The following is a 13,533-nucleotide window of genomic DNA, read 5'->3' as shown; positions in this document are numbered from 1 at the left end:
TTTACCAACTGCATGCCTCACATTCAAGATGTAGTCACATTATCACACCAAAAAAAAACCCCACAGGAAGCAATACAAATAACAGATTCTGTTATCGAGGATGTTCAGTATAAAGTGCTTGTACGTGCGTCTGTGTGTGTGCCCATTTGTCCCTTGTTCTTGTTTGAAGGATTTGACTGTTTCCTCATCACAGAGACTTCAGAGAAGAGTACATACACACATACTTGTATGCATATGCACTCACACACACACACACACACACACACACACACCTACCAACACATATGTACCACCCAGAGCCACGGAACAAGAAAAAAGAGAGAACAAAGCTAGTAAAAGCCGCTTTAATCCTGACTTAATGACAGTGAATTCAGTCATGTGAAGCAAGGTGCACACAAAGAAATACACAAAAATACACACACCCCAGACACATACTAGGCTCTAGTTAACGCAGGGCAGTAACAACATGGAGGTCTGGATGAAGTTCAATGTATTCAGGCAGCACAATGATCTCATACACCAAAAAGCCATGTACACAACAGCTAATAGTGTTAAATGTCATTAGACATCACTGTGCTTATTACTCCTGTCATCTCTGTTTCCTTTCTCCCTTCTACCCCACTCATTAGTACATTAAAAGGAGTTATGTAAGACTGCTCAGCACTCCACAAAGACAAACAGAGTTATGCAAGTCCCTAGACCTTGATCTTCTCACACTCTCACACATGCACACACAGTACTCACCTGCGCAGGGCACTAGGTGGGAGCTTCCCTGGGCTCCTGTCTGATGGGGTACTGTAGCAGCTGCTCTGGGCCTCTGGCAGCTCCCCCTTCTCCCGCAGCATGGAGGTGGCTGCAAAGGAAATGATGCCCACCCCATCCCGCACCCGCGTGTCCAGCGGGTACTCCCAATCGTCATAGGACACAGAGATCATACCCAGGGGAAACATCTGAGATAAAAGGAAAGGGGATGTAAGAAGTTGCACATATGGTGTGAAAGATTCAATTTCACTTCAATATGACATATTTTATCCCAATTTTAAACATCCATATGGCTCTCTCAAGCAGATGATTTATTGGTTCGGTGTACCTTCCTGAAATAATTCACATCTGGCTATTAAATAAGTGCGAGCAGACTGCATGTCCACAAACTGGATTAATTCATTCATTTGGGAATCACCTACACCTCAAAACTGTCAATAATCTTTTTTTTAACTAATTAGCTCACTCTAAATCAAACTGAGCAAACATCAAAAAGTGCCAGTACGCTAGACTGTCAGTCTACCCTACAATACTTTGTTCTTACATTTTAATTTGGCACAAACTGTAGAATCAGATCTTTGTCTCAGACAGAAAACTGAGGCATAAAAACCCAATACAAATAGGAGCTTTAAGTCAAGGAGAATGATGGACAAGGAAATGAGAAGAATAAACATTTGAGGGGCTTTGAGAAAAGATAAGCAAACACTGGATGTGTTTCCATTCTTTATGTGAGGGGAACATTTAAACTGATTATACTTTAAATTATTTATACACATCTTGAAGGTGAATGTGTATGTAATTCTATCATCCTATTTTAAGGGCAAATGCTTTTAGGTAGAGAGAGAAGAATGTAAACAAAGCAGAAAACTAAAACTATGATATGATATGAATTATAGTTCACCAGCCACCATAATTTGTCTCTAAATTGTTTTAGGCTTATGGTTTAAAAAAATAGTTCGACATTTGAAATATGCTCATTCACTGGGTTGCTGCTTAGAAGAGAAAACTGATACCACTCTAAATTTAAGGCCAGCAGCCGGTTAGCTCAGCTTAGTGAAAGTGAGGAAACAGCTACCCTATAGGGCTCAGTGTGAAGGCAACAAAATCTGCCTACCAGCACCTCTGAAACTCACTCATTATTTATTTCTTATTAATTTAATCTATACAAAAACAAAGTTTAACAGACTGATATGACAGTGGTCTCTATCTTCTCATCTAATTCTCGCCTAGAAAGCGAATATTAGCTGGATCAACTGAATAAAGGAGAGGAGAAATACAGGAGGGGTCATAGATGACCTGCAACAACCTGGAATCAAAAGCACTTCTTGTCTTGTCAAACCACTCAAAAGTGGCCACCTGTTACTACATATGGGGCCTCATTACCTCGGGGGTAAAGTCTGGGTTGCCAGTGGTGAGACTGGACACAATCCAAATGTAACCAGCTCCTATCAGGCCCAAGGACCGAGCTTCCTCTAGTATATACCTGTCAAGGAGTAGAATCAGAGAGTTAATAAAGATTTACTACAGACATTTGGTAGACAGAGAAACAGAAACAGCAAATGGAAATGAAAGACACAAACACTCACAAAGCCTCATCCTTGGAGCAATACAGCAGTATAACAGGACTCTGGATCCTCTTGAGGGCAATGTGTGATTTAGAGTTTGGGTCGCCATCTACAGCATCTAGAGTCACCACACTCTGCAGGTCCCAGCGCACAAAGCTGTAACAATACACCATTAAATAATACAAGGTACTTAATCTTGTCAGCTGCCATAAATAAAGGTTAGGGATGAAAACAGACTGTGTGTGTACATGTGGGGGAGCGTATTCATTACCTGTGATCCACAGTTATCTTCAGTGTGCTGATGAAGTCCTGGTACCCGGGGAACTTGGAAGTGACAATAGAAAAAACATGCCAGTCATACTCCTCCATGATGGCAAGCATGAGCAGAGCCTCCTGCTGCAGAGCTGCACCGAACTGGAAGAACGTGGACTTCTCATCCTGCAACGACACACAGGCCGGCAGCAGAGACAGTCAGCAGATTTGTCTGAGGAACTGAATTAATTGCAGAAAAGAAAAAAAACAAGAGCTAGAGTGAATGCGAGTAAATCAAAGACTCAAAAACCAGATAGAATTAAATGCATTTTCAATTTTGCAATCAGTGAGTCAGGAGAGTGATGGCGATAAGAGAGAGTGTAAGTGTTTCAGAAATGAACGAGGAGAGAGGGAAAATGGGAAAGAGAGGAAGGGGTGCAGAGATAGTGAGAGAGCGAGAATTAGTTGACAAGTGAGGCTATGCTGCAAGAGAGTGACTGCAAGCAGGGGGGTAATGGTCACATAGCTGCTTCATAACTCACAGGTTTGATTCACTTCCACTCTCAGTTGCCAATATAACAGCCATGCATTGTCTAAAAAGCTAATTGAGCCAGATGCTGAGGGTCTACCTTCTTACTCATTCAGTATGGTGCTGTACTACTGAACTGGCTCAATGTTTAAAATGTAGAAAAACATTTTTCTGACTGCAAAAAATGAGAGTTATCTCATTTGTCAGTCAAAGGATATCCTCTATAAACTGTGGCTCCAAATTTTACAGCATTAATCCAAAATGCCATGTACAGTTAAATCATTTAGTCTCAGTATTGGAAGGAAACAGAGGGTCAGCGTGAGAGTAAGAGGCAGCAGTAAGCATTACCAAAACCAAAGCAGCTATTAAACAGAATGAAACCCACAGTGAGTGTGAAATAAGTTGCTAATGATTGCAGAATGTATGTTTGCATAAAGTGTAAGCTGAGTTTCCCCCTGGGGACACAACAAATAGACAGCAACACAGCCTATCACCCAGAGAAGAGGGATGAGGGAGGGAGGGAGGAGGAATAGACAGGGAGAAAAAGAAAAGGCTGAAGGGGGGAGAGTAAGAAAGAGACAAATGCTCCAGTATTGTGAGTGAGATTGAGATACCTGCTGGAGAAAGAGGTGTAAAAGGAGTGTATTGGGGGGGAAAAAAGAGAGAGAGACACGAACACGAGAAGGTCCATCTTTTTCAAACACACAGATCACACGCACACATACATGTTCTGACGACACCAGTGCCGCAGAGGGCATCAAAGAACGTGACACATTAAACATCAAAGCACATCAACAACAACAACATGGAGAATCAGCTCCCGTCTCTCTATCCTGTCCATATCCTGTGCATATGCATGTAACCTATATTGTAGCTCTAGTTTTGTCCCTTAGTTTAACAAAAAGCTCTCAGCTCTGGCCATCACACACATAAAGCCAGCCCTGCAGAGATTTAGCTCCCCCCCTCCACGGCTACAAAAAAGGGAGAAAACTAGGAAGGAGATAGGATGAAATTGTACTTCAAAAAGATCTATCTCACTGTTTCCATCTGTGTGTGCGTGTGTGTATCTGACTGTAGGTGTGTGTGGCTTTATACTTTACTCACAGGAAAAAAAAATCTCCCTCTGTGAGGCAACAGGCACATCCACAGTTTTGCCCAGATAACGCCAACACACAAGCACAGATACTAACACGCACACCCACTCACACCCTCGCACATAGAACAAGTGTACAACTGACACTCACATACAAATCAGTGCTGAAACAATCACTCAGTTTACCAATTACTCAGTCAACAAAACAATATGCTAATTGTTTAAAGGTTAATCCCGGTTTATTGCAATAATATGGGTCATATATTTGTACTTTTGATTAATGGTTATCATTACATTGTGTCTCCAAAAGAATAGCTGAGATTTGGGAACTCAGGAACGTCACCACATTGCAGCAAAATCCAACAAGATCATCTGAGTAGTCAGGCCATCAGAAAGGTTGTAAACAAGGCAGCAGTTTAGCCAGATTATCTAAATCACTTTATTTTTAGGAAAAACTGAGAGAGAGTGCACACAAATACAGCGATGGTGGCTGGATAACTGAGATGAAGCTGCCTATCAGGCCAGTGGGGCCAGCCACTGTAGTTCAACCTGAGCAGATACAATGTAGATATAAGGCTAAACTGTAGAGCATCTGCTCTTTGCTTGGGTGAGGGTAGGAGTAAAAGGCGGCTTAAAGGTAAGTTAGGTCAGGGCTAAAGAATTGTGTCGCCTGTCAGAAGAACCTAGTAGATTTACGACGGCACAGCCTGATACCCACTGCAAGGCCCAATAATAGGCCAAAACATCATTTAAAATGGACAATGGCTTTCCATAGAAATGCCCACCAACTTTTGGTACATTTCTTTGTGTAAATGTCAGTTAGTTCTCTTCATTGGACAGGAAAACTGCATTCGCATAACTATGGCAAGTACAGTATAGGTCAAAGTTGAACCAGGAAGTCTGTAATGTGTGACTGATTTTTACAATTGACACTTTAGGTAATATTTTTGCTGTTAGCCTTTGTTTTCTCTTTTAAATAAGTTTGTCTAACCTAACAGTTTGTTTAAAACTTGTATGAATATGTTGCTCTAATATAATATAATAAGCCAGACTTGTCCTTTGGGTCATTTATCAAAATGCCAAACATCCGCTGGTTCTCAAATGTGATGATTTGTTGCTCTTTTTTGCTGCCATAGCCTTCGGTTTGTTAGGTGTACAAGTCTTCTGAAAATGTCACATTGCATTCTGGGGACTTATTGTGGGGAATTTTTATTACTATTTTTGACATTTTAAACATTAATTAATTTAAAAAATGGATTAATCAATCGATAATAATAATTAGTTACCGCCATAATATAAATACACACATTGAGTTACCCTCAACTAAGGGTAACCACTGAGGAAGACACAAAGAGAATGGGGGAGGTGTCAGAATAATAAACTTGTACTTGTATATATAATACTTTTGAACTTGTTTTTTGTTTCAATTAGAGAAAGCTCTGTATCAAGATTGAAAAGCCTAGCTCTTAATTTTACGTAACATTGTGAGGAATCATATGAGCACACACACACACACACACACACACACATACAAGTGGCCTTTATATGGTGACAGACTGAAGATACTGTGTAGGTGGCGTCACATGTCATCATAACATGCTCTTAACATGTTTAATATCAGTTTATATCGGTCACCGTGGTCCTACCCAGACAGTTTCTTTTTTTCTTTTAAATACCTCCACAATCTAAGGAGGAGAGGAGAGGAGAGGAGAGGAGAGGAGAGGAGAATTTGGAGTGAATGAAGTCTTTTTGGAAGAGTGAGGGGTGAAAGGGGAAGATGATAGTTGCTGGTGGTTGCTGAATAATAAAAGATAAAAAGAGACGTTGACACAGACCTGCATCTTCTCATCAAATCACACAAGTCCACCAAGCAGCTCACATATGAATAATGCACATACACACACATACACACACCACACAAATGTATTTCCACATTATAACCCACATACCTAGAGATTTACTGATGACATTGTGCATCAATTATACAAATACAGTGAACTTCATGTACACTTTCACATCCATTCATCCACACAGCACATACACATGTGTCCATGCACAAAGGACCCTCAAAATATTGCTTTACTCATGAGCCAGCGTACCAATAAATAATACACCACGAAAACCAAGACAGTCTCTGACTTTGTCTCTCTCCCCCATACACACACACACACACACACAGACACACGCACACACACACACACACACACACACACACACACACAGACACACGCACACACACACACACACACGCTACTTCATGTCAAATTTCATTTTTGTTTACAGCAATCAGATGAAGAAAATATGAAAGTGGGGAGAGAGCTGTACAGATCCAGGCTAATGAGGGATGAACTGACATATTTCTAGAAATTGTTGGAAGCAGTCATGTGGGCTATAGGAGGAGGAGCTGAGTCCTGCAGTACAAGTAGTGAAGTTGGATGAAGAGAGAAATTGGTGAACAAAAGCTAAGTAACACATATTGAAAGGCTGGTAGAAGAGCAAATGACATGGGACAGCACAAAAGAAGACGATGGAGCTAGTATGCAGAGTAGTGAGAAATAGATTGGGGTAAGGAGGAGGAGGAGGATGATGAGGCCAGCAATGTGCTATATGAATATTTAATGCAGTAGGTCAGTTAGGATGGCGCAGCTACATTAAGTTGGCCTGACAAAGTACGCCCCCAGATGCTGCTAAGTACCTTCCCACTTAAGTCTGCACAAAAGTGCAAACAAACTGGCATGGCAAAATAAGTGGCAGTACTATAAATGCAGATTTTCAGAATGATATTCTCCTCAAAGTTGAGTTGAAGAAATATTAAAATACATCCCTACATTATTCTGGTGAATTGAACATAGTACATAAAAAGTATTTTCCAAGTCTTTGAGGTTTCAGGTACAGGTAACCGGCAAAACACCAAAGCCTAATTTGGTATACAAATTATATTGGTAGATATTTACAATGGGTGAGCACCAGTGAAAGAAGGTTACTGCCACAGTAGTGAATAGATATGTCCAGTGATGTTAAGGTGTTTCCACCATGATGAGCGCAGAGGTACATTCTTCACAGTCCTGATTTGTGAAAATGTCAAAAATATGGAATAAAAAGACCAACAGTGGTGCAAAGACAAAAGAAATCTAAAATATGATATATATGATGAATATCTGTTTGTATTGTATCTTTACTTTTTACAATACATTGACGTGCAATTAAAAGGACATTTAACAGTACAATTAAAATATTTTAAATATGGTCTTTATCCAAAACAGATGAGTGGTCTTGTGATCAAAGCTGTCTTATATTCCGACCAATAGGCTGTTTATATGGCAGACATTTTGACTATTATGTGATTTATGTCATAAAAGGAGAACCATTTGTAATGAATAACACTGACGATTGCATTCAGTTTACGCATCATTAAGATCCTTGACATTAATTACACTTGTGCTTTTCCTGCTATGACAAGTCAAAATGTCTGCTATGAAAAGGCATGTATGGTTCAAAAGGGGTGTTACTTCTAACCAGTGTGGCTCTTAACCACAGACAGAGAATCTGAATACAACTTGTAGTAGCATGTTTAATACATGCCAGAAAAAAAGATTACTGCATATGGGATGCTAGACTGCCTATATTGCTAGTGTTCCAGGCAATCCAGTCAAAGGCAAAGGAAGGTCACCTCAGATAGATAGAGTAGATCATTTTTGAAAGCTTAGGTCTGGCAATATTGGTTCTACACCGCAGGTTAGTTTATTAGACTGATAAAAGGTAAGAACACTAAACAAGGACCTGTGAAACTGCTCTAAAAAGCTACACTGATAGACAGGACACATTTTCTGTTGCAGCCTAATTCTGTGTAAATGCTCAGCAGATGTTCTGCAAACCCTAGTGCTAACAAACACGGCTCTAAATCCATCCGCTAACAAAGAATTAGCTCAGGAAAGCCACTTACAAACAAACGCCTAGCCTAGCCTGGCAAAGGATGCTGCTGTCACTTGACCGGTGTCAAAAGTAACAATGCCAAAGAATATCCATTCAGAGAGAGTTGTTTATGTTACAAAAGCTTTTGAAATATTGACAGTATGGCACTTTCTTCTCAAAAAGAAAATCTACACATACACATTGTTTCTTGAGGTTTAAACTATTTCACAACTAACTTCAAAAAACCTAAAAATAACAGTTTTATGAGCATAACAGTCAAACATGTAACATCAATCTTTGAACATTGCTGAAAGATGTGGAAGTGGGACAGCAGAGTCAACAACCTCTATAGCAGAGACATAGCATAAAATATTCTCTTGGCACTAACAGAATGTAAAGGCAGGTCCTTCAATAGCTAACAAGCAGCGACCCCTTAAGCACTGAAAGCTCTTCAGTTTTAGAACACAGAGACATGTCCCAAAGCCCACATCCACTAACCGAACATAGACTTTCTACATTCCCACGATTGACAGAGAACTATAGCGTTTAGTTTGCAGACACTGGCTCCCAATGCTAACAAAGACTCCTTAAGTATTAAAGCAGAGGTAAGTCCCAATGCTTAAGTCTACTGTAGTATTTAACAGCCTCACACTCCCCAGGCAAACACAGAATAGCATTTAACACAGCGCTGAGCCCCCAAGCTAGCATAACCTAGCTCAGACTAGTGAAGCATTACATCTCACCACTAACTCAGACAAGCATGTAATGGACAGCAGTGCGGCCATGGAGTGACAAAGCGCACAGCATTACGGTATAACCTCAGAATGCAGTATGGGACTGGAATACAGAGTCTCTTGACACTTGAAAACACATTTTCCACCTTCAAAAAAAAAAGAGAGGAATTAAAACTTCATAAATTCTCAAAGTCAAATATTTCAATGCTATAAATTAATTGCTTTTAAAGTTCCAGCATTAACTATTCAATAGAGGTTAAATTAAAGTTATATAGTTCCTTATATGATTCAGATCCTTTTTGGCGTTCATAGAGAAGTAGTTCACCTCTCATCGAGAGACTTAATTTGTGTCTCGAATGAGCTGCCTTGAGCATTTTTGTTGCAAAACATTTAAGTGCAATGCCAGCGTAATTTTACTTTTTTACCATTATCACTAATGGCCATAAAAACTCTGAACCCACCACTGTATTTGCCACAGTCACAAACTAATACACTCTTTTTTCTATGGCAGGTTTACCTTAATTATCTCAGGGAAGTCATAAGCTCACATTTGTTTTAAAAAATCCATTAAAATCAGCTTGCAGACATATTGCTGCATTGAAGAACGTACAGTCATCCATCATACCCATGTAATATATTTCTTTCCTGTCAAGGTGCCAGTTGAGATTTTTTACAATATTGTTGGATTTTTTTACTGTGGCAAAAACAAACAATCAGTTACTAACACATGATGAGATTAGCAGGAGCTTAGTGATTTATTAATCTAGTGTCACACTCCTGGTAATGTGCCAGAGATGTGCCTACAGTGTTTGAACCAGGTAAGATGTCTCCTCCTCAGACAATCATCAACATGGCCTTTTACTTACCTTGTCCAGTAGTTTGCAATATGTAATACTGCATGTACTGTGGATGCTAACCACCTGACATTAGGCTTCAGTTGGATCAAAGCAGTTTCTTTATCAATGAAGGGTGAATTATTCATTATCTAATAATTAGTGAGTGTTACTGAATGGTTAAGTAACAGCAACCTTGATGTTTAGGTCGTTTCTTTCTGAATTCTTGCTAATTCTTTTGTAGGTAAAAGTGGATAAAAACACATAATCTTTTTTTATGTGGCAAGTTTTGATCATTCAAATTTATTTAATTAAAAGGGGAAATGGGAAATATACAATATAATAATATAATTATAATATAATTGTTACTATAGAGTAAAAACAGAGCTGTTGTCAGACTGACAAAATAAAAGTAAAAATATGCAACTAACAGCCCAGTATTTTAGGTTGAGACTGTGAAGCACAAACAGACACAACAGTTTGATTTAATTAGCAAAACTTTCTGCAGATGTTCTTAGGAGCATAATTCCTAATTGCGACTGCAAAGCAAGCTGAGTAGTTGTTTTCTTTGCACTGCAAATGAATCTAAATGTAAACCTCATGATTAAATAACTGCTCAGGTTAATATATTAATTTGATATTCTAAGTTTTGTTGATAAGTAGCCCGTACACAAGGAGCTTTCATTTAAAAACATTCAGTATTTCTACAAACAATCCATCAACTGTCCACTAAAAATTAGGAGCCATACTCTGCAGTGCTGACTATCACATACGGTGCTGCATCAACTAGAATATTGTATAGAAACGATACAATTATTCAGCTGAGGAAAGAAAACTGAATTTCCAGCTGAACTTTTTGACAAAGCACATTGTATTGGATGGCAGAAGTGCGTTTTTGCCAAGCACTGCCGGTTAAATCTGTCTCCTGAGTGGTAGCCGATGGTTGTGTGCATGGCTGGCCCTGCCTATCCAAGTGTCAGAATGCTGCTCACAGCAGAGGCTAATCACAACACCTGTTTAGGAGAGATTACAGCAGGATCCACCAGAGTGCTGAAAGGCCTCTGCTTTATTAAAACCGAAGTGTCTGTCCAGGCTGTGACAACCACATACACACATACATACACAACCACACATACACAAGTATCTGTGTGTCAGAAAAAGAATAGGATGTGCGTTTATATATGGTGTGTGTGTGTGTGTGTGTGTGTGTGTGTGTGTGTGTGTGCAGCCGCTGCTGTTTGAGTAATAATAACTGTTTGACTTATAGAGCTTCCGAGAGAAAGAGATGTTAATGTTATTTCATCCTCCTACATGGAAAAGTAATGACGCAGCCAACCCTATTCCCCCCTCAGTTTCTCTCATCCCCTATCGGTGAATGAATTTAAAACCACTCAAGAACTGAGAAAGACCCTGCATCCTCCTACCTCCGCTGGCATTGGCAAATCAAAGAATTGCCAGTTTGATATTTATAGCTGAAGTGCCTTTGGGTGAAAAAAAACCCACTTTCTCTCTTTCTCTCTCACCCTATCTCTCTGTCTCTCTCAACCCACTGATGGTGACTCTATTGGACTTTAGAAACCTTAGGCCTGGTGTAAAAATGGCAGCAAGCGGTGAGTCAGCCCATCCCAGTTGACAACCTCAGCGTTGATTGCAGGACCATGCTAAACAGACCAAGTGCCGCAGGTATGAGAACAGGACAGCCAGTCAGGGTTTGGGGTCAAAGTACTTGTCCAGTGCCACTACAAAACAAAAGGATCTGGCTGGTGTAGGAATGCCACAAGCCGGAAGATTAATTAGACAATTCACAGTGTGTTTGTCTTTCTGCTTTGAGAGAAGAGCTGCAGGCTTTACTGAATACCAAAACATTGGTTTATCCCTGTTTTGGTTAAAATTACATTAGCCCAGTGTTTCTTAAGTTAGTTGTTGACAGCCGAGGCATTGTGTATACTAAATACCACAGAATAAGTTTATACAATGACACTGGCTTCCAGAGGGCATGTCGGTTGGGTGCAGGGTGGTTTCTGTGAGGAATGCTGGAAAGTGGCAAAGGGGTTTTGCAGTGATTGTTAGCAGGGAAAGGAGGGGGTTAGACAAATCACTAATTCTGCAGAGTAACGAAAAACGGTAGCTGAAGGGGGATTCATTCATTATATATAAGCCTTACTCAGGTCTGTGTAAGCCTTTTTAAACCAAAAACACTCGCACAACACTATTGTGCACACGCTCTCGCTTTCTGGAATACACACACAAAAATCTTGTTGCTACATTTAGTTAAACCAGCAACAGGCTAACGTGCGTTAATCCGCTCTCTTCCAGCCTCTACGGAGTTTGTCCCCATGTGAGTCCATTTCCTCCAGTTTAATACCACCGCTGGTCTCCTCTATTCCCCATCTCGCCCTTCTCCTCTCTCCTTCCCTCTCCAATCTAGCCACTTGTACTCATCGCTTTTGTTCACACGACAGTCACTATCCACTGTTACACTGTTACCATGGCAAATCAATGGTCAGTCTACAGATGGGAGCAGATTAATTTCTTCCTATCACACACACACATGCCTGAACTCAATGCTTTTGCTTCCCACTCTGGCATTCCATCACACTGGTAATGGATAGGTGCCGATGTGCTGCGTGGTTGAGCGCACGCAGGCAGATGTGTGTATGTGTGTGTGTCTGTGTGGCCAATGTGTCAAAGATCAGATAAGTAAATCCATTTCCTTTGCTAATTAAAGGAAGGCAGTGCTCCCCAAGGAAAAGAGAGCGTACAGAATGTCAGAGCGTGGTGTGTTAGATGCGATTACCACATAAACACACACACACACACAGTACTTCTGCACACACTCACATATGCACAAATTACTTTTGGCGGTGTGTATATTATCTCTGCTGTGCATCCATGGGGGTGGTTTGTACATGTGAATCTCTGTGTGTGTGTGTCTCTCAGTGTATGTGTTAGTGTCCATTCAGGGAGTTAGAGCAGCTACATGGCAGATGCTTAAAGCCAGTGGCTATTAGACAGCAGAGCAGAGATAATAGGCTATGGCTGCCATTACCTACTACGCCCTATTAGCCAGGACCCAACCTGGACACAAACAGACAGACACACACAAACGGGGCAAATCTGTACTTATGTATGTACTTTTATGTTTGTATCTGTGGGTGTGCGCTCTTTTGGGCAGTGCATGCTAGAAGAGATAGATGAGAGAAGAAGGGAGGAGACAGGAGTGATAGAGAGGAAGGATGACGGGCTAATTTAACAGGCCTCCTATTAGCGAGACAGATCTTTTCCAGATGGGGAGGGAGGGAAGGGGAGGTAAGGCAAGACTCTGAGAACGGGAGGAAGCAGAGGAAGTGCTAACACATTCAGAAAACAAAAGTGCATTACAGTCCGTCTAAGCAAGAAGATGAGCTGCGAGTTGACAGGGAGGTGTGTGTGTGTGTGTGTGCAGGAGAGAATGACAGAGAGAGACAGACCGAAAGGAGGAGAGAGAGAGAGATATGGGAGAAAACCCCTCCATGTGACATTCAATAAAAAGAAACAAGAGAAGAATCTTAGTTCCAAAATCTGACTGGCTGTGGCTGACGTTTCCTTGTGTGCATGCGTTTGCTGAGGAGAGTGCGAGTATGACACACGTCACATGCAGGCTCTCTATATCCATCTGTCTATCCATCCACCCCTCTTCCATCCTTCTGTCACCAGCCGGTTTGATGCTGCAGCTTTCGATGCAGACTTTGCCAACGTGGCTGCTCCTGCTCGATTTGAGAGCTGTGCAGATCACAAGAGGTGAAGGCTCAGCTGCTGGTGACTGTGTGTGTGTGTGTGTGTGTGTGTGTGTGGGGGGGGGGGGGGGGACCTA

The 13,533-nt window shown here is 40.9% G+C and overlaps 1 protein-coding gene across 4 annotated transcripts in view; it reads right to left on the bottom strand.

Annotated features, from left to right (window-relative positions):
- The window catches only part of grin2ab (glutamate receptor, ionotropic, N-methyl D-aspartate 2A, b), a 105,210-nt gene that overhangs the window by 31,693 nt on the left and 59,984 nt on the right, over positions 1–13,533 (bottom strand). For all 4 annotated transcript variants that reach the window (XM_046048149.1, XM_046048150.1, XM_046048146.1 and 1 more), the window contains exons 5-8: positions 2,599–2,765; positions 2,349–2,483; positions 2,146–2,245; positions 745–950 (exon numbers count right to left, since the gene is read on the bottom strand). In XM_046048149.1, coding sequence (XP_045904105.1) covers positions 745–950; positions 2,146–2,245; positions 2,349–2,483; positions 2,599–2,765 — 608 coding nt within the window. The remainder of the gene's footprint in view (positions 1–744; positions 951–2,145; positions 2,246–2,348; positions 2,484–2,598; positions 2,766–13,533) is intronic.

This window comes from Micropterus dolomieu, linkage group LG04 (genome assembly GCF_021292245.1).
Source record: "Micropterus dolomieu isolate WLL.071019.BEF.003 ecotype Adirondacks linkage group LG04, ASM2129224v1, whole genome shotgun sequence".
Lineage (NCBI taxonomy): Eukaryota > Metazoa > Chordata > Actinopteri > Centrarchiformes > Centrarchidae > Micropterus > Micropterus dolomieu.
Note: the sequence above shows the minus strand (reverse complement) of the source record. Positions and strands in the feature narration are given on the sequence as shown.